General features: G+C 41.4%; 1 protein-coding gene across 7 annotated transcripts; it reads left to right on the top strand.

The window, feature by feature from the left end:
• Positions 1 to 4: 4 nt before the first annotated feature.
• FAM149B1 (family with sequence similarity 149 member B1) lies at positions 5 to 19,919 on the top strand. 7 transcript variants are annotated; one of them, XR_014548144.1, is made up of 16 exons: positions 5 to 196; positions 1,890 to 1,985; positions 2,945 to 3,077; positions 4,364 to 4,506; positions 4,922 to 5,041; positions 6,419 to 6,589; positions 7,969 to 8,156; positions 8,572 to 8,705; positions 9,216 to 9,269; positions 10,639 to 10,751; positions 11,467 to 11,691; positions 15,611 to 15,728; positions 16,217 to 16,342; positions 17,319 to 17,400; positions 17,473 to 17,638; positions 18,913 to 19,919. XR_014548144.1 is itself a non-coding variant. In XM_083614106.1 (16 exons), the coding sequence occupies exons 1-16, from the start codon at positions 147 to 149 to the stop codon at positions 18,978 to 18,980; spliced, it is 1,956 nt and encodes a 651-aa protein (XP_083470232.1). In that variant the 5' UTR covers positions 5 to 146; the 3' UTR covers positions 18,981 to 19,919. The 7 variants fall into 7 exon arrangements, 5 of the variants coding, with proteins under 5 accessions (XP_083470232.1, XP_083470231.1, XP_083470235.1 ...); XR_014548145.1 differs by having other exon boundaries at positions 18,910 to 19,919; XM_083614106.1 differs by having other exon boundaries at positions 17,504 to 17,638.
• Positions 19,920 to 19,997: the final 78 nt, after the last annotated feature.

Below are 19,997 nucleotides of genomic sequence, written 5' to 3'. Positions count from 1 at the left end.
CTCCCCCCACCACAGAGCGGAGGCTTCCGCTGGCCTAGAGCGGACCGGAAGGGCAGGCGGGGCGGGGCGTCGCCATGGCGGCCGAGGGCCGAGCCGGCCAGCCGGCAGCGCCGACAGGGACCGAGATGCAGCGCTGAGGCGGGAGGATGATCTCGCGATACACACGGAAGCCGGTGGCCCCCGACGCCCAGGGGATGTGAGTGGCCTCTCCTTGCTGGCGTCGCGACCCTGAGGCGCCTTCCGTCAGGGCGGGGGACCCTTCCGACTCCCCGACGGCGACCCTGCCGCCGCGGCCTGGTGGGGCGTCCCGGAGGAGACGGAGGCCTCGGGAGGGAGGGAGGGGGCGGGTCCGGGCTGTATCTTTCCGGAGTGCCTTGGGGGAAAGCAGGCTCCCCTAACGGGATGCCCTCGCGCCCACCAAAAACAGGCCCCTCCACGTGGAAAGCCGCCTTGCTGGAGAGAAAGGTCCCAGCCTAACTTTCACCCTGAAGCCTGTATTCTAGGCTTAGAGCAGGCATAGGCAAACTCGGCCCTCCAGATGTTTTGGGACTACAACTCCCATCATCCCTAGCTAACAGGACCAGTGGTCAGGGATGATGGGAATTGTAGTCCCAAAACATCTGGAGGGCCGAGTTTGCCTATGCCTGGCTTAGAGTGTTGTTTTTTTTTTCATTGGTGGAGGAACAGTCTGCCATACTAACCCACAGGAGCTGATTTATCACCTCCCTGAAAACCAAGGCTGAGATAACAGCGACATCAATAAAATCTTGCCACTGCTACCACCTAGGGCAGAGCTTCCCAAACTTTCCGCTTTGGAGACAGGCATCATTTCACAACACAGTAATTCAGCTTTAAAGTGGTACCTTGGTTCTCAAACTAAATCTGTTCCGGAAGTCCGCTCCAAAACCAAAGCATTCCAAAACCAAGTTGCCCTTTCCCATAGAAAGTAATGCAAAATGGATTAATCCGTTCCAGACTTTTAAAAACAACCCCTAAAACAGGAATTTAACATGAATTTTACTATCTAACGAGACCATTGATCCATAAAATGGAAGCAGTAAACAATGTACTGCAGTCACAAAATCAATCAATCAGTAGCTGAACTGGGTTCCACACAGTTACAAAACAAAACAAAGCCACAAAAACAAAAATGCAAAATAAATAGCAAAAATGGATAGACCGCAGTGTAACACTCAAATTGTCAGCGTAATGCTCAAAATGGAAGTGTGGCACTCAAATCAGAAGTGTAGCTTGTGCTAGAGAGCCAATCAATGTCATACGAAAACCTTTTGCTTTCTTCTGGTATGACAGGCTTGAATGTATATTTTAAAAACTTAACGTACAGTGGTACCTCGGGTTAAGTACTCAATTCGTTCCGGAGGTCCGTTCTTAACCTGAAACTGTTTTTAACCTGAAGCACCACTTTAGCTAATGGGGCCTCCTGCTGCCGCCGTGCCGCCGGAGCCTGATTTCTGTTCTTATCCTGAAGCAAAGTTCTTAACCTGAAGCACTATTTCTGGGTTAGCAGAGTGTGTAACCTGAAGCGTATGTAACCTGAGGTACCACTGTATTTATGTTAATAAGAAACAGTTCCCAACAATTTTTAATGCTGATTGCTTGTTGGTAAGAAGACATTAAAGTCACTATTAGAGGCTGTAATTTATTTCCACTGAAGGTAAACGCTGTTTCCGTGCGCTGCTCTGGTTTGCCAGAAGTGGCTTAGTCATGCTGGCCACATGACCCAGAAGCTGTATGCCGGCTCTCTTGGCCAATAAAGTGAGATGAGCGCCGCAACCCCAGAGTCGGTCACAACTGGACCTAATGGTCAGGGGTCCCTTTACCTTTACTTTAATCACATTTTTACTTTTCTTCCCCCACCCTTTTTTTAGCCGAGGACTTACAAAAAGTTCCTTAGAACATCATCCCCTGCCAGACTCACTGGATGACAGTTATCCATCTACTGAAAGTCAGGAAGACATTTCAAGGTATTCAGATAGTGTAAATATTTGTGGGGGGAGGTTTGTGAGAAGAGGTTGGAAAATACATTTCTGTTGACTGCTTTCATTTTTCATTCCTATGGCTATTTCCCCCTCCACTTTTAGTAGGTCTGGGACACTTGTTAACCATCCAGTCAAATAGTGACTGTCTGTTGTTTGGCCATGGTCAAATGTTAATCCTACGAAGCCAGCAATGCCCTTTTGGAAAGGCGTAACCTAATGCTTTAATTTGCATCATGGTGTCATCAGATACCAAAGGCAAGAGATAGTCTTTCTCTCTCCTTTTTTTAATTACAAACTTTATTGAAAATAAATAAAGGCATTCTTTTTTCCAGTGCTCTAGAATGGGAACATGGTAATACACGGAAACCCCATTTAAGAAGAGGGACCTATTTTCTTGCACTAGATCATAGTTGCTTTTAAAAACAAGTCTTTCTTTTCTAGTTGATATGCATGTTTCATTTTTAGTTGTATAATTGCCACTTGGGGCTCCAGGGTAACAAACAACAACAACAACAACTGTTCTTAAGTATTCTTCACATACATTGATGTTTAAATAATATTGTTAGAAACAATATAATGTGATTTCATTGTTACCAATCTTTATTTCATGATGTTTATATAATATTGTTAGTTACAATATAATTTGATTTCATTGTTACTAAACTTCATTTGTTGATGTAACTTTAGCTTCCTTCTTCAGTCCAATAGTAATAAATTGAACTAAAACATATTTTATCGTTAGCAGAACTTATAAGTGTGTCTATTTTATGGTACCTTTAACGTGTATCCGCAGAATTACATTATTTGAGAGATACCTTCCCCACTAGAATCTAAACTGTTCCCCATATATTTCCTATTCACTTTGGAAAGCTGAACTCATATGACTTTTCTTATTTTAAGATTCCCTTTCTCTCTTCTCTCTCCACTCCCCCTATACCTTTTAGTGAGTCTGAAAGTACAAAAGATTCAAACTACCAATCTGTCACTTCAGTAGACGATGGAAACTCATGGTCAGCTAGTCAGAGCTTCACAGGCACCTCTACAGAAGACAGCTCAGTCTTTTCTTGGGGGTACGATGTGAGTAGATTATAATCCTTCAGTTAAAATGAGAATAATCCTTTGAAAAATATTATTGATAAGTTTAGACCTCTGTCCTTCACATAATTTCACACATTGGTCCTAACAAATACACTTATGAGTCAGTAGGCAGGCCGGTACAAGCGTTGGCATATTTCAGTTACACTCATGCACATGATTTTTTTGCAGTGAATGCTGCAAAAATATTGTAGTCCTAATAGAGTTGTGTGTATTCATTCTTGGAAGTTGGTACAGAGTTCAGCATCCTTAAGAACAGTCTTTATCTTAAAAATATTTGCAGGTTTCAGAGTCCAATAACTTTAGAAGAGTTTCTGATAAAAATTATTAGTGTAGTTCCTCTTTATCGGTTTTGGATAATTTAACAAACAAGATCCTTCGAAAATTAGAATTGCAATCTGGCACATTGATTCTTATACTTAAATAATCTTTTTACCTGGATTGTACCTGGGACTGAAGAACTCCTTCTCTTATCTGATTCTTCCCAATCCCTCCCTCTTCTGCTCTTCATCTTTGTTAGTTTTGTTATTGTATTGCTGATTAAAATGTATAAAGTTGCCTGCAAATCAGTCATTAAAACCTTCATGGCTTAGGATGTACTCAAGTCTTATATATTACTGCTTTAAATAGCTCTTGGAACAAGAACATTGAATTTTAAGGCCTCCTGATAAGATTCTAGAAGACTTAGTTCCCATCCTATAACAATGTACTTGGTGCAGCTCCATTGCTTTTTGGCCTTGAGCTACATTTTGAGTTGTACTAGCAATTCTGCATTCAGGTTACTCATTTATTCTTTCCTAGTGGGCCCTGCAACAAAGAGTGCTCCTATTCAGTGTGTCAGTCTGTCAGTCATAACCTCCCAATATATTTGTTTATGTATTTATTTTTTAAAAATAGATAGATATTCCATTGTTTCTCCCTCCTAGGTTTCCTTAGGAGAAAAAAAAACACTCTTAGCACACAGTCAGTATTCTCTGGCCTCTAAGCATATGCTTTCCTCATTGACCTGGATTTAAAGCCTTGGGTATCCCCCGAGGACCCCTTAACCCTTCAGGTGTGGTGCCTGGAGGAGGCATAGTGAAAAATGAATTATAAATCCCCCCATCTCTTCTCATGCGAGTGTGTGCTACAAGGTTAATTTTATATTTGCTTTATGAAGAAAGTCCTGAGTATCCTGCTAAATTGTGAAAGAAGCTAGTTGGTCCACATAATCCCCCAAAGATGTGATTTTGTTTCCCATTTTTATTTCTTCCCTAATTTCTGTTCAGGAATTTGATAAAGCTGCCACGCGGCAAGTACAACAAATATTTAGATATATTGATGAGCTCTTGTATGAACAGAAAACAAGCATGTATGTTGAAGGCCTAGAGGAGGAGTGCCAACAATGGATGTCAAGCTTTCCCCATCTCAGGTATTTTCATGATGTGTTAGTGATGTATTTCACAGTACTAGAAAACAGCACAAAGCTGTACTTTTCAGCTTCTTCACAACTGCTGTAGAGGTTCATTTTTTGTTTTAAATGTGCTGCCCTCTCTGCTCTTGTTCCTGAGTGAATCATTATGTACCAACACCGTGGCTGATTCTGCTGTTTCTTTCCAAATCTCTTCTTTGATGCTGAATGACTCAACTGTAAGAAGTGCTTTTGTTGGAACATACTAACATAATGTTTCAGGAGAGTCCTTCCCTCACAAGTAAATTCCTTCCTTGAGTTGTAGGTTTTGTATACCTGCTGAATGCTTTAGGTCTTATTTTGTGGATTAGGCATACTTTGCCAGTTTCTCCAAAGCCATTTGTAAAAGATTTTATAATTCTCTCTTTAATATCAGGATTGTAGGGAAACAAGTAGTGATTCCCACAGACGAAGGTTACGGCTGGTACTCGAGTTCAACTTGCAGCACCTTAGGTTCATCAGATATGACCCCATCACTAGAGAAAGATCCGAGTGAGTAAGTACCAGTGATCTCTAATTCTGCAGAAGGGTTCCATTATCAATGAATGATTGGCAGAGCAAACCTACTGGGGCAAGGTGAGGGGAATGTTTGTGGTGGATTAACTGCCAAGTACAAAGCTCTACTGAGCTTTCCCCTTATGGGCTTTTTTTTTGTAAAGCTCCCCACCCCACATTTTGCATCAAGGAGGCCTCAGTGGGTAGACCTCATGCCCCACATATGGAGCTTCTGTGGAGAGGGAAACCCGCTAAATCCTATCGCACTTTGAATGCTTTCCCCTCGCCCTGCCCCTGCAGGACCATGGGATTGCACTTTAGGACTGCAGTCTTATATACACTTTACCTTATATACCTTTACACTTATATACATACATGGGATTGTACCGTCAGCTGCTGTCAGATGAAACATAAAATGACTTTTTAAAAATAGCATAACTAACCACCTTATTTTCATTGGGATAAGAAATTCTTTTTCTTTGTAACTATTTTGTTTATGAAATATATTTGCCGTTCAGAACATGATTTTTGAAAGTAGCTATCGCATCAGTATATTGCAAGCAGCATTGATGCATTTCAGATATTGTCCACATGCCTAGCAAACACTGGAGTTATTGGCTAGGATTCAAAGAAATGAGCAAATGGAGACTTTACTATTGTTTCCTTAGACATCTGCCCTCCATGCCATATGGCAAACTGTTTCTGAAACTTATGTGAGCTTCAGTAGCCATTTATGATATCATATAGGAGTCGTCATTTTAAAGGGGGGGCATTATAGTAATGATAGCTTGTACGGCATTGGCAGAATGGTTGTAGTTTAGTCATTTAGTCGTGTCCGACTCTTCATGACCCCATGGACCAGAGGATGGTAGTTGTTCCCATGTCAGAAGGTATACCAAGTATAATAAAGGAATTAAATGAATCTCTAAACAATCTTAGCATTCTACTGCTAGTTGTACTAGCTTCTACAATGTCAGAGGGCTCATAAGCTAATTTCTCCACAACTACTTTCTGGAATATTTAAGAAAAATGTTTCTGAGATTATTTCTTTACTCTTAGTGCTTAAAAAGAAGAGAGAGGGTATAATTGCATTCAGGATAATTAGGTCTGTTTTTTGAGTTTGTTGTCTAAAATGAAATAAGAACTCAAAAGCCTAACATCATCATCATCATCATCATCATCATCATCATCATTATTAAAACTGAATAAGTTTTTTCAGCTTTCATTTTATGGTTGGGATTTGATATCTGTCCATTGCTGTTGGGAGAGCTTAAGAGCCTCCATGGGTGAGCGGGAAAATCTGCCCATGTCACCAGTACCATAACTGTACCATTGAGATATAAAAGTGATCCTCCTTGTTTACTGCCATTTTTTTCAGGTTTAGTATTTTGGGCAAAAAGGTTCCTGTTTCTGTTACTCCTATATGTAAAGAAGACAACATTTCAAAACCACCTGAATTGTGTTTATTGGAGAGTGAAGAAGGAGACGGTGGAGTGATTGTTTCTGAAGGTGTAATGGAGGAATATTTAGCATTTGATCGCAGAGATGTGTAGGTATTGAATATTTGTTTAACCTAGTCTGCACTGATATTTGCTGCTAGTGACTTGGAATTAATTGCTAAAATGTAATTTGTTCCTAACAGTAGAAAATAATAAATCACACAGTGATTTTGTTGTTTTTGTTGTTCTTCCACTGAAGTTCTCATAATAGTTTTGTAAATCCTTGTCGGCGCCACGCTATAGATTTGGTGATTTTCTCACTAAATAGCTGTTGAGTTTAAAATGCAGTTTATTCCTCCCCAGCATCATGGTGTTGTTCTTAATGCTGATTATCATGTAATGCGTAAAGTACTAGGTGAACAAGTTGCTGAATGGCAGAGGACACACTGGAAACTTGTGAGCCAAAGGACCTGAACTCAAGCTGCACATTTTATTTTTGTCTCATTTGAGTAAAATGTCTATTAACATGGTAGATCCAATGCTGTTTTACTAGCATAACTAGTGGAAATGTACTGCTTGCTATTTATCATTCACAAAGTTCCAAAAAAAAAGAAGTGCAGAGAGTTTTCCAGCCACTGGACTGACCGGGAATATGGTCAGCATTTAGTGAATGCTGCCTTCTAGAACAGTTATTCATCTTTACTGTAGTATTTCCTTCTAGCTGTCTTGATCATTTGTCTTTGGGATGGAGGTAGGGAGTGTTAATTCTGTGATCCAGTCATAGCCACAGAGTTCTGTGCCAAATCCTGGCTAGCCATTGAATCCCTCTATCAAAGTTTTGAATTGCTCAGCAGGAACCCATTGCGACGGGGAGTATATCTTAACCAGGGAAAACCACAGACTCATGATTATAGCTGAAACAAATCACTTGGTTTATTAGTGGACAAAGCTTAATGGTGTTATGACATGGTAATACGAAAGCTTACAGAAGTTACAGAAAACACATAAGGTGGAATATTTTAAAATGAGGCAACTTAAAGCAACTTGTGCATAATTTTATTTAAAGCAACTTAATACAAAAATAATTATTGGTTTATAATTAAACCATTGAAATGAATAAACATGACAAAGTTAAGACCATTAATTTCACTGGGTCTGCTCTGAGTAAAACTTAGTTGACTACCACTCTTAAGGGCAGGAGTCACCTAACCATCTCTGTCAGGAGAAGCCCTGTGCAAAGACTTTCACAACAGGGTTTGCTCTCCCCACCTCTTAGGGGCATTGGAAAATCCCCCCCAGAGCAGTGGCGGGGGAGGGGGGCTCATTCCATCTGGTAAGCTGCAGGGATTGCTCAGACAGAACATTAGAAGAGTTCAGCATTGAATTCCACCCATCAGCTCTAAATTTGTCAGGTAGGCACAAAGTCACTTCTGGCTTTGATTATATAAAATTAAAACAGAACTGTAACATTATCTTGTTTCATTCAAAGGGAAGAAGAGTTGCATGATTGGAAAATGGGTCTTTCACCTGACAGACGGAAATTAGGTTTCCCTCCTATCTCGCCATCCTACTGCATGAGAGATGCTGTCCTTTCCTATGTGTTTGATGATGTCTGGAGTGAAGTCTTGGGCCATATGGAGCAATTAATCTGTAGACACTGGGAAGGGTCAGTCTCAGGTAAATTTCAAGGCTAAAATGCAGTGGATATCATTCTCCAAAGTTTTCCCCGCCCACTTCAAAATGTAGTGTTAAATACTTAGCAAGCTATATCCCCCCCAAAAAAAATACTCCTTATGCCTAGAAACAGTTTCAGTCCAGTGAGTCATAGTCTAAGACTCTTGCAGTTTGCTATAAATTGCATTGGGAAGACTTATCCTGTGTGGATTTTAATGGCCAGATATTTTGGTACACTGACATGCATTGAACTCCATGTATTCTAGCTCTCTTAAATGTCTCTGATTAAAATCAAAAGAGTATGAAGCCCATTTATGTACTTTTCAAGGAGATAAAAGCCACCTTTCTTAAAATTTTGCTTTGTAAGAATCCAAAGTGAACAGTGCATAGTGATTTATGTTTGTCCTATTTCTGGTAGACGATGAGAAGAATGTCATAACTGTTGAAACAAACCGGACAGATTCAGGAAGTCCTTTTATGCAGTTTGAGCCTTTGCCACTGTTATTACCTCGAATGCCGCAAACTAAGATGCCCTCCATCCCTTCAAATCTGGTAAGTTTAAGAAGACACATCAGGTTGAGATGGTGTCTAGGCAAGGAAATTTGTCATGTTAACTTCCCTGAAAATTAGACATTGCAATGGCTTGACTATATCTGTCCTTGCAAAACTTTCACTTTATTACATACTGTCACAACTCTTAAAATTCTATCTACCTTATTTTGAAAATACTTTCCTTCTTTGCGCTTTGATGAAATATGAGGTATACAGAGTTAGAGGACTGGTATGGGAGATACCAACTCAATCATTTCCCAGCTTAGTGGGCAACAGAGAGCACTCTTATTTTGCTGCTTGGATGTATAAAGCATCTCTGTTAATTACCTTTGGTTTTTTTTAATGTGTACTAGTTCTTGCTCTGCATACTCTCCATAATAAAGATAAGAACCCAAGGTTTAACTAGTGTTTGTTCCATTTTAACTCTGTTTCTTTCCTTTTTTATTTCCCCCCTTTCACTTCCCTGTATAATCCTCTGTCTTCCTCATGTATACCTTATTGTACGCATAGTACTCAAAACACCGATGTGGCCGCAAAAGCAAAAAGAAGAGAAAAACACCGGAAGTATGTATGATGCAGGGGGTATAGCTCTTTTCTTTCTCCTGTCAGTGTTTCTCCTGTCACTGTCACCATCGTCATGGTGGGTGGATGACGATGATGATGATTTTGAGTTTTCCCAGATGATGCAGAACTATTTTGAGTCAAAATTCATTACCACAGAAGTATTGTACATTAATTTCAGCAGAACCTACTTCCAAATTAGACAGCTTTGGGTCACGCTGTTTCTTGGATTCCTTTGTTATTAAGGAGGCAATGGGACATATGATGCAGTGTCTGGGGAAGGGAGAAAACCTCATTCACTAGTATATTAAGCAATTTAGTTTCGTCATACATTAATAACATTCCATCTTAGCAGGTTTAGGCTGATCCTGAATAAATTCAGTAACAAACGTCAACGAGATTTGTGCTTACATTTTTTTAGGATTATAGATTTGGCACCCCAGTACTAAGCAGGACTTTTCCTAGTCCCCCTTTTGACCTTTCAAAAACCTACTCCTAAAGGTCAGCTAACTCTAGAGTGGTATTATATTGCATTGGAAGTTATAAGTGAGGGAAGGCTGCAGTGGGCTATGACAGACACTGTGTCTTTTCAGTACAGAAGCTGCTGTAACCAGATATACTTTAGGTGAGAAAATGCTTACAAGGCTGGGGGAGGCCTGCCACAAAGACGGGGGGGGGGTGAGGGACCATGCCCTTTCTCCTAACCTGATAAGAGAGGTGGTTGTGAAACACAGTTGTAAGCCCAGCTGACTTACTGATGCTCAAGTTTGATTTCTCTGCCACTGGGTCAGGATGTGGCTACCAATATTTGCAGCAGGGACCAGTTCAGCAGTTGAGAACAGCAAGTGCCCCCTCTCCCTGTTTCCTAAGATTTACCTCAAGATAATGCATGCTTTGTCATCAATGAGAATTTCAGCAGTCGAATACGTGTAGCTGGTGACAAGGTCCACTGAAATCAATCTATCATGCAGTCATGACTGAGTAGTTAGTTGGTAGCATATACACAAAGTAGAAATCTAACCATGTTGTCATGTTTGCTTATGCATGTTACCTAAACAATTTTTCTCTGCTGAAAGTATTTCGTCCAGATTAATTTATGCTAAGCTTAGATAATTAAATTACCTTGGTTACGAATCCATGTTATATAATAAACAGTGTGTAATTTAAAAAGATATAAGAACTGCTTATAAGACCATTCATGCCTTGTTACGTGTTACTTATGAACAAATTGAGGGTATGCACTGTTTTTCTTGAGTCCATTGACATTTACTCTTTTCCAATCCTTTTTTCAGTAAGAGCCGAGATTGGAAATTAACAAATGCACATCTTTCATTTAATGCTGAGGGCAAATTTAATTTCTTGTAACCTGCAGGCAAATCTCTCACAAGGAACGAGCGGTGGTCCACAACGTAATTTGAATGGTTTGATGGTTATTCATGGGATCCCCTTACACCAAAGGAACTTGCCTCTGATGGATAAAATATTGTAAGAGTAGCCCTCTTTTGTTTGTTCTGTATGAAAGCTGCCCTGCGAGTTAGAGATATAAGGAAGCAGTAGTGTTGGGATTCAAGTTTTTCTAAGTTTATATTGACTTTTAAACTCCTTCCTCCTGCTCTGTGCACCCACAGCTGTGGAGGAACCATTGAATGCTTCTACTCTAGTCCATTTTGGCTTGTCTAAAACTGAGCTGGGCTAAAGAACAAACTAGCTCAGGTTACTATCAAACCCCCTACATAGAAATCAATTACGCCTCTCAACATGCAGAAGATGTAAAATTCATACTTAATATGCTAGTGGATTTGCTAAGTCTAGTGGCTCCTGCACCACAATAGGTGTTGACTAGCATCCCCTTTTCATTGAAATGCAAATGCAAAGGGTAATAATGCTAGGATGGAATCTGTTTTCCTTGCACATTTTAAAAAACTCATTTTATACTGTGCCTTTCTTCTGTCATGGAGCCAAAAGTGGTGGACTTGTGGTTCACACACCCAGGCATGAACTGAACCTGCTTAGCTTTGACCTCATGTGCCTTCAGTCCATCCTACGGGCTTTGTACACACGGGCTTTATGGATAGAGCAGAATAGCTGTGCAGTAGCTGCCTTTGTAGTGGTATTGTGCCTCGTTAATTGATGCGGATGGTGCGAAATCAGTTTATGAATATTTCATTTTGCTCCTATGCTTTCCCCCACTTGGTGCCAGAGACTTGGATGACAGATTGCTTATGAGGCCAGGCTCCACTTCTATCCTGTCAACCAGAGCTCGGCCAAATCGCCCACTTGAGCTCAGTACATCTTCTCTGTCCTATTCTGCACAGTCTGCTAGAAGGCGCAACCCTCCACCACGTACTCTGCACCCCATCAACACGAGCCATTCTCGCTCAGGGACACCGAGACCCATGGAGGATGTCATCAGGGGAACACGGCTGTAGGTTGATATGTACTTCTGGCTTAAATCTCTGCCTTTTGAAATGTTCAGCGTGACAACATCAGATCTTATGGAAGTTGAGGGTGGGGTGGGTGAGACAGGCAGTCGGATAAGTAATATTTGTTATCTAATCTGTTCTGTTTTGCAAAAGGAGACACTAGACACTGCCTGTGAAAATTGTGACCATGTTCTGAGCTGTTCTTTTGTAAGATTTCATGTATGAGCTGAAGCCTTTCCTGGTTATCACTTTATTTGTGCAGTTATTATTTGATGTTGGCATGCAGGTGGCGCTGTGGTGTAAACCACTGAGCCTTGGGCTTGCCAATTGAAAGGTCGCGGTTCAAATCCCCACAACGGGGTGAGCTCCCGTTATTCAGTCCCAGCTCCTGCCAACCTAGAAGTTCGAAAGCATGTCAAAGTGCAAGTACCATATTTTTTGCTCTATAAGACGCACCAGACCACAAGACGCACCTAGTTTTTGGAGGAGGAAAACAAGAAAAAAAGTATTCTGAATCTCAGAAGTCAGAACAGCAAGAGGGATCGCTGCGCAGTAAAAGCAGCAATCCCTCTTGCTGTTCTGGCTTCTGGGATAGCTGTGCAGCCTTCATTTGCTCCATAAGACGCACACACATTTCCCCTTACTTTTTAGGAGGGAAAAAGCGAGTCTTGCAGAGCAAAAAATACAGTAGATAAATAGGTACCGCTCCGGCGGGCGTTTCCATGCGCTGCTCTGGTTTCACCAGAAGCAGCTTAGTCATGCTGGCCTCATGACCCGGAAGAACTGTCTGCACACAAACGTCGGCTCCCTCGGCCAGTAAAGCGAGATGAGCGCCGCAACCCCAGAGTCATTCGCAACTGGGCTTAACTGTCAGGGGTCCTTTACCTTTACCTTTTTATTATTTGATGTTGTAGAGAATCAAAATATCTGCTTCTCCAGCTTATACTTCTTTTGCAGGGAATCACCATTTCCCTATCACTCAAGTCACGATAGACTGTTGCAAGGAAAATGCAGACTTTCTCCAGCAATAGAGTACAGTGGTACCTTGGTTCTTGAACTTCATCCGTTCCTGGAGTCCGTTCGACTCCCAAAACCGTTCAAAAACCAAGGCACGGCTTCTGATTGTCTGCAGGAGCTTCCTGCACTCAGTTGGAAGCCTCCTGTTGGACATTCAGCTTCTGAAAAACATTCAGAAACAAGAACATTTACTTCTGGGTTTGCGGAGTTCAGGAGCCAATTTATTCGACAACTAAGCTGTTTGGGAAGCAAGGTACCACTGTACTACATAAAATGTGGCTGCTTATTATAGCCATCTGAAAGATAGTGCCCATTATATCTTTAGTACTGGGCAACACAATTCCCCTTCCCATCCAGTTCTTCACATCTGTTCTATTTTATGATCTACTATTTTTGAGGTAAAGCATTTCACCATTGTACTGCTCAAGAGCAGGAATGTTTATGAAACCCTTTAAAATAAGGACAAGGAGGGTAACTGGAGGTGAGCGGATCCTCTACTTTACATAAACCTTTAAAATTCTTTACAAAACACAAAGATTGGTGGAGGCTCTGTTCCTCTGGGGCATGGTACATTTTTCAAAAGCCGCCGAGGAACCTTTATTTATTAAATTTATATATCCCACCCTTCCTTCCAAAGGAGCCCAGGAACAGCACTTCCACCTCCAGAGCGAGTTTATCCTGCATGCATTGCATGTGGATAGCCACACTATGCCATTATTTATATCCCGCCCTCCCCAGCCGAAGCCGGGCTCAGGGCGGCTAACAACAATAAAACAGTACAACAGTACAACACAACACAACACTCTAAAATCATTCATTATAAAATTAATTCAAATCAAACCAATGGCAACCTCCGTGCAGATTGTCGAGGGAGGGAGTCAGGCTGCGCCCTGACCAAAGGCCTGGTGGAACAGCTCTGTCTTGCAGGCCCTGCGGAAAGATGTCAAGTCCCGCAGGGCCCTAGTCTCTTGTGACAGAGTGTTCCACCAGATCAGACCCACAGCCGAGAAAGCCCTGGCTCTAGTTGAGGCCAGCCTAACCTCTCTGTGGCCTGGGACCTTCAAGATGTTTTTATTTGAAGACCGTAAGTTTCTCTGTGGGACATACCAGGAGAGGCGGTCCCATAGGTACGAGGGTCCTAGGCCGTATAGGGCTTTAAAGGTTAAAACCAGCACCTTAAACCTGATCCTGTACTCCACCGGGAGCCAGTGCAGCTGGTATAGCACTGGGTGAATGTGATCTCGCAGCTAGGACCCCGTAAGGAGTCTCGCTGCAGCATTCTGCATTCAGCATTCCGCTGGAGTTTCTGGGTCAGTCTCAAGGGCAGCCCCATGTAGAGCGAGTTACAATAATCCAGTCTGGAGGTGACCGTCGCGTGGATTACAGTGGCTAGGTCAGGGCGAGAGAGGTAAGAACAGAATCTGTGCAATAGTTTCAGTTCTTTGTAAACACATAATTAATTCTCTCTCCGCAGTCCTTCTGTTCTTGTTGTTTACTTAGAAGTTTAGAGTTTTGTCTCTTCGGGATATTTCCCCTCGCCCCCTTTTATGGTAGCAGATAAGTTTAGAGTTGCATCATGCTCCCTTGGCTGTTGGCTTTTAGTCTTTGTTTCGTCGTGTTCTTTGATTTTGTGAAGCTGTTTTATTTGTTCATTGCTCAAAGAACATTGTTACAGAGTGGCTCATAAATATAATGAAAAAATATTACAGAAGCTCTGCCATGGAGGGGTGCTTGCTGAGCAGTGAGAGGGCCAAGTTATAGGCAGAACAAGGATTTCCTTTGAGTCCAGTATAAAATTGAGAGGCAGTATAGCGGTGCTGAAAGAGATTGGCTACTTGAGCTTGGACCAGTTGCAGCTACTCTGTATTTTCCATTCTACAGCCCCAGGTAGAGAGCCCTGCAGTATTCATCCCTCAAGGTAACCAAGGTGTAGACCTAGAAGAAGTAAATGTGACCACAGTTGAAACTTGGACACAAGATGGATTGGTCCCAAAGTGTGCACCACGTACACAATCAATGGACAGGTGCTGACAACTAAAGAGGCTGATGCAGAATCTGCAAAAAGCTTCCCTTTGCCCTCAAGCATCTGTCTTACTTGAGTTGAGTTTAACACAACTTGTCTCATCCATTTCAGTCATATATCAAGATGCATATTATGTCAGACACTTAGCTTCACTGTGTGACGATAGCTGCTTCAGATGCTAGTAAAAGCTTGCCTTGTTCCATTGGTATGTTTCTTGTGTTTCAGCTCACACATATCACTCTCTTCTCTCATGATTGAATAATGGATGGCAAGCGAGTATTTTGCCTCAATCCATTCCTGAAGTCTAGGCCTTTGATAAGACTTATTAGGCTATCATTGCAGATACATGTTAAGCTTGAGGCAAATCCGTCCGTTAGGTCACGTTGGCCATTGATTTTTAGAGGTAAAAGAGAAGCAGCGTTTTGAAAGGACTCAACAAGGAAGGCATTTCATAGACTGAAAGCAGTCCTGAAGTTGTGTTGCAGTTAATTGCGATGAAATAATTTAAATAAATCAGCTTTGAAGGGTGCCAGGTTACCTGTGGAAGACAGTTATTTTCCTCCTTTAGCCTTAAACTAGGAAAAGTGTTGAAGCTTGAAATAGCTGCAATCACTTTGTATTCCTCACTGGTGATGGTTCAGTATTGGAGAGAAATGTCTTCAAAATGCATGCCGATTCCTCCATTTCTCATCTCTGCTGGAGTTTCTCTCACGTGGAGCTCACCATTTAAGCCACAATCTCATCGACTCTCCACACTGAAACCCAGTATTTTTCATCAACTTGCATGGACACTTCTTTTTGTTATTTACCTTGAATTCACATCAGTCTTGTAATTTCCAGTGCAAATGTCATTTTTAGTAATTGTCATTGGTGTTTTCCAGGTCCACTGCAAATGAGCAACTGTCATCACCTTCCCCAATGCCACTGAGCAGAAATAACCTCCTTCCTCCAATTAGTACTGTAGATATAGCAGATCATTTGGGATCTCAAAAGCAAATGGTAAGCCACCTCTTCTGTTGAAACAATTCTGGTCTTAGAATGGCAGGGGATTCTTCGAGCCTCGCCTTGTGGTCCTTACTGTAAGATAGTAAGAATCGGTTTTTGTTTTGTTTTGTTTGAATGAATGTTTATGATTTACAAGAAAATATTATAAAAATAATTGTTGTGCGTTTTTTAAAACTAAAACCCACACCAACCCTCAAAGCAACTATTAATTCTTAAGTAGTTATATCTAATTTCTGGGTTGTGAGTGATCTGTTTTTACTTCTTGAGACTATCAACCTTGAAGCAGAATGCTTCATGCAGTGTGTTTACCAGGAGAGTGAAAAGGTTCGTCTCTCTCTGTTATTCATCAGATTAATCAACTGCACCGCTGTCTGTTACTGCCTTAATGCAGAGGGTATGATACCAGTATTTCCAAGCTTTTGCATTTCTTTTAGTGTAAATTTGTATCTAAAACCCATGGCTTTTTTCTCTTCACCATGCAGAAATCTCGGGGGAACGCTAGCCGGGCTCGCAGTGCAATAGCAGATGAAATTAACCATCAACCAGTGCATGAGAGGTTTTTATTACCTGATAGTTTATCCAGGCCCAACACATCGCATGCATTTTGGGTAAGGTGTGTTCAAATTACATTCAAACCTGGAAAGCGTAGCTATTCATCTTGCCATTATCTGTGGCCAGTATCAAAATCCATAGGACTATGCTTGCAGGTTTCCCTGTTATTTTAAGTGTGGGTACAAAATCCTTCGGCACTCAATGGTAGATTTTAAGGAAATGAATTAGGATCTGCACAGGTCCCTTCTAATTGTCCCAGGTTGTGTGGCTCCCACATGAATATTAATTAATTTATAGAACACCATTGCGTGCATGTAACTTGACAAATTCCTATGACCAAGGACTTCCCATCTAAAATAGGCAGAGGGAAACAAGAGGAAGCAAGGAATGGAAACATGGGTAGGTCGGCAGAGGTAGAAAATGGGATTGCTTCAGTTCCATGTACCTTGGCTTAGTTTCAGAACTATGGGAAACAAATGTGAGAAACAAATGTGTGTGTGTGTGACTGACTGGCTGACTGACTGACTTAGATATGAGAGCCTTCAGAGTGGCTGTCAGATTCATAATAGTAGCTTTACACAATGATTACTCTCTGCCTCTCAGTATGTGGAAGCAGCAGCATACCAGGACATTACACCCTCTCTGTCCATGCTTAAGTTACTTGAGATTTCGAGAAACTTTATAGTGCAGAGAAGGAAGAGTAGATGGGGATGTGGAAAGAGTACTGTTCCCCATAAAGTGCCTGTTCCCCATAAAGTGCTGCTCGGCTTTGGGGTAGGGAAGAAGCAGAGCTACAGGAGAACCAGACATGGGGAAGGATTGTGTGCTTTGAGTATTTTGATTTTGCAATAGCCTGATCCAAAACATGGTACCTCTAGTGGTGCAATGGGTCAGCGCATCTGGTTGGTAGTGGCTGAAGTCTACCCAGGACCAGCTGGGGGCAGGATTCCTGCATTGTAGGGGGTTGGACTAATTGATCCTCAGGCTCCCTTCCAACTCTATGATTCTTTAACTTTTTTTTTGCGCTTTTAGCCAGACTCGCAGTATCGTCGCTCTTGCACTGTTATTGATTATGCTAATCAACCACGAAATAGTAAAGGATCTGCTGGCACAGGTACGTGCAAAGTGGAGCATGTCTTGCTTAAAATGGCTTTGGTACGCTAGCTATATTAATAATATGCTACAGTTTAAGATTGAAATCTCGTATTACGTTACAGATGCTATAAATGTTGGAGTGATGGGAGTCAGTTTAGGGGTATCCAGCTCTTCCTATATTAATTCCTTCCACCACCAGGCTCTTGGTAATTTTCTGAATGAGGATGAGGAGGACAAAGAAGACCAACCTCCGCTGGGTAAGAAGTAAGAGGCAACCGATGCCCTTTATTTGGTTGCAAATCATAAAATACTTAGCATTCTCTTTGAAGTTGTTGGCCATTTTGTCAAACGTGTAATTTTGAGCCTGGAATAGTGCATTTAGGTTATATTCCTGTCGTTTCTACTGTCGAGCATACAAAGCAGGGTTCCAGCTGTGTTTATTCTTTCAGTCTAGCCGAGTACCCATGGCACACACCCTCATACATGACAGCCACGGAAGTCTTCCAAGTTCACACTTCTTCAGCCCTACAAATGTGAATTTCATATTCCAAATGTGTATTAATAGACAGTGCCTTTTAGATTGATAGCGGTAGCTTTGAATTGAGACTGAAATTGATATAGGGCTGCCATGTCTTTTCAAATACTTGTATGGAAAGAAGATGAAGCTTCTTCGATCACACCCAGTGTGAAGGAGCTGTGCTTGCTGTTTTAAAGACACAGAAGTCTTGCTCTGTCTTTTAATCCAGCAATATGAACCAAATTTAGGGCAGAGCACTGTTAATTTCCTTTTCCAATTGAGGTCTAGTACCTCCATTGCAGGAGCAGGGGGGTTGCTGTTCTCTTGGTGCCTTTGGTGCCTTTTGGGTAATGTTGTCATTACGTGGGGTGGGATGGACTGATGATGTGGCTATTTCCTGTGCTAGGTTCTCTGTACTGCTGAAGGATGTAATTACTGTCATTGGTCCCTCTCATCACAAAGTTGTAAAGGAAGCTATATGAGAACTCCTGAAAAGCAACTATACCCTTGTATAAAGTGGGCCTGAGAGCAAACTCAAATGGTACAGTCTTTTCACATGCCTGGGGCATCTTAGAATGCATCCCAGTCAAAATTTGTTTAGAAACGTACGTGTCATTGAGGGCCCCATATACATTATGATGTACACTGGCATGAGAGGATCACACCACAAGAGCATGTGCTGTTCTGAATCATCGACAGGTTTATTGTGGCATGAACACTTGTGGGCATAATTTTGGGTTGTATCCAGTGATGTGCCAGCAGGGTGGCACTTGTACAGTGGGACTTAGGTTTCCTCTCTTTCCCCAGCATGCCCCCCAAAATCTCCCCTGGAGGGTCTCCCAACCCTCTGGAACTGATTTTGAGTGTGCATGGGGAGCTGGAGGGGACAGAAGAGGAAGTTCTGTTCTGCACATAAAGTCCCCTGCAGTGCTGGATGCAGCCCATTACTGCATGCATGAAGTTTGCTTTTAGTACCGTTGCTTTCACACCTTTTATCTGGTTTTTGCTCAGTAGGTCTTCAGTTACATGGCTCTGTGAGAACTCACAGCCGAGGTGGATCGAGAAGCAGACAGGGACTATAACATTGTGGCAATAAACCATCTATTTCCAAGATGAGGGAATGACTGTAGAAGCTTTTACAATCAGTATTCAACTGTAGCAATATCAAACCTGTTTACAGAAGAAGTCTTAAAACTTTCTTTACAAAACGTCTTATTTTTGTATTGACTTAAAACAAATGCCAAAGACTACAAGGTTCTCTCTTATTTTTGTTCCTGTAAATCGGCTATGGTATTCTGTTGGGTGCTGAAAGCATGTGTTCAAGAAATCTGCTAACCTCTAGTATTGTTAATACAATCTATTACAAAGAATGTCTGCCTAAAGAACTGGATTTCTCTAACAGTGATAATGTTTTAACACCAATTGACTTGCCAGTTATTGGCACTTGATGGCAATATATTTAGTAAAATTAAATAAGTGTGCTTGGGCACACTTCCGGTATTTTGTCTTAACTGTATAAAATGTTCTGAATGCCAGTTGTTTGCATACTTAGAAAAAGCTGCAGGTGATGATGTCTGAAAGGTGGCCAAGATTAAAACTTGGGAGTGCAACAGTTTTGTGTACTACCATCTATACTTTCAGTATTTACTTTCCCTTGTTTAAAATGAAGCAAGATGTTTGGTACACACATAATGTACAGCAGGAAGGTTCAGTTTTAATGTTCTCTCATTGGGGAGAGAACACTTTGTTAAGATGGAAATTTTTAGAAAAAGCATTGCCTACATTGAATGTTGCATTTAATGTCTGCTGTAATTTTAATGTAACATAAAAAAATAGTTCTAGGTCTTACTAGACAAAGTAAGTGCCAGATGACAATTGTATGAAGTTATGTAAATTAAAGATAGCTTTGCATTATATTCTAGATACCATGTGAAAGTTGTAAAAAACTGGTGGGAACAGATTCTTATTAAATTGTAATACGGAATAACTTTTATATACAAATAAAAAAACATTTTCTAAAATGCATTTGAATTGTTATTAAATCCCAATGGGTAGATCTTGGCTTTGAGAATGGTACAGTCAAGAGTAACTGACCCAAG

Source organism: Podarcis filfolensis, assembly GCF_964270895.1.
Source record: "Podarcis filfolensis genome assembly, chromosome: 5".
Taxonomy (NCBI): domain Eukaryota; kingdom Metazoa; phylum Chordata; class Lepidosauria; order Squamata; family Lacertidae; genus Podarcis; species Podarcis filfolensis.
Note: the sequence above shows the minus strand (reverse complement) of the source record. Positions and strands in the feature narration are given on the sequence as shown.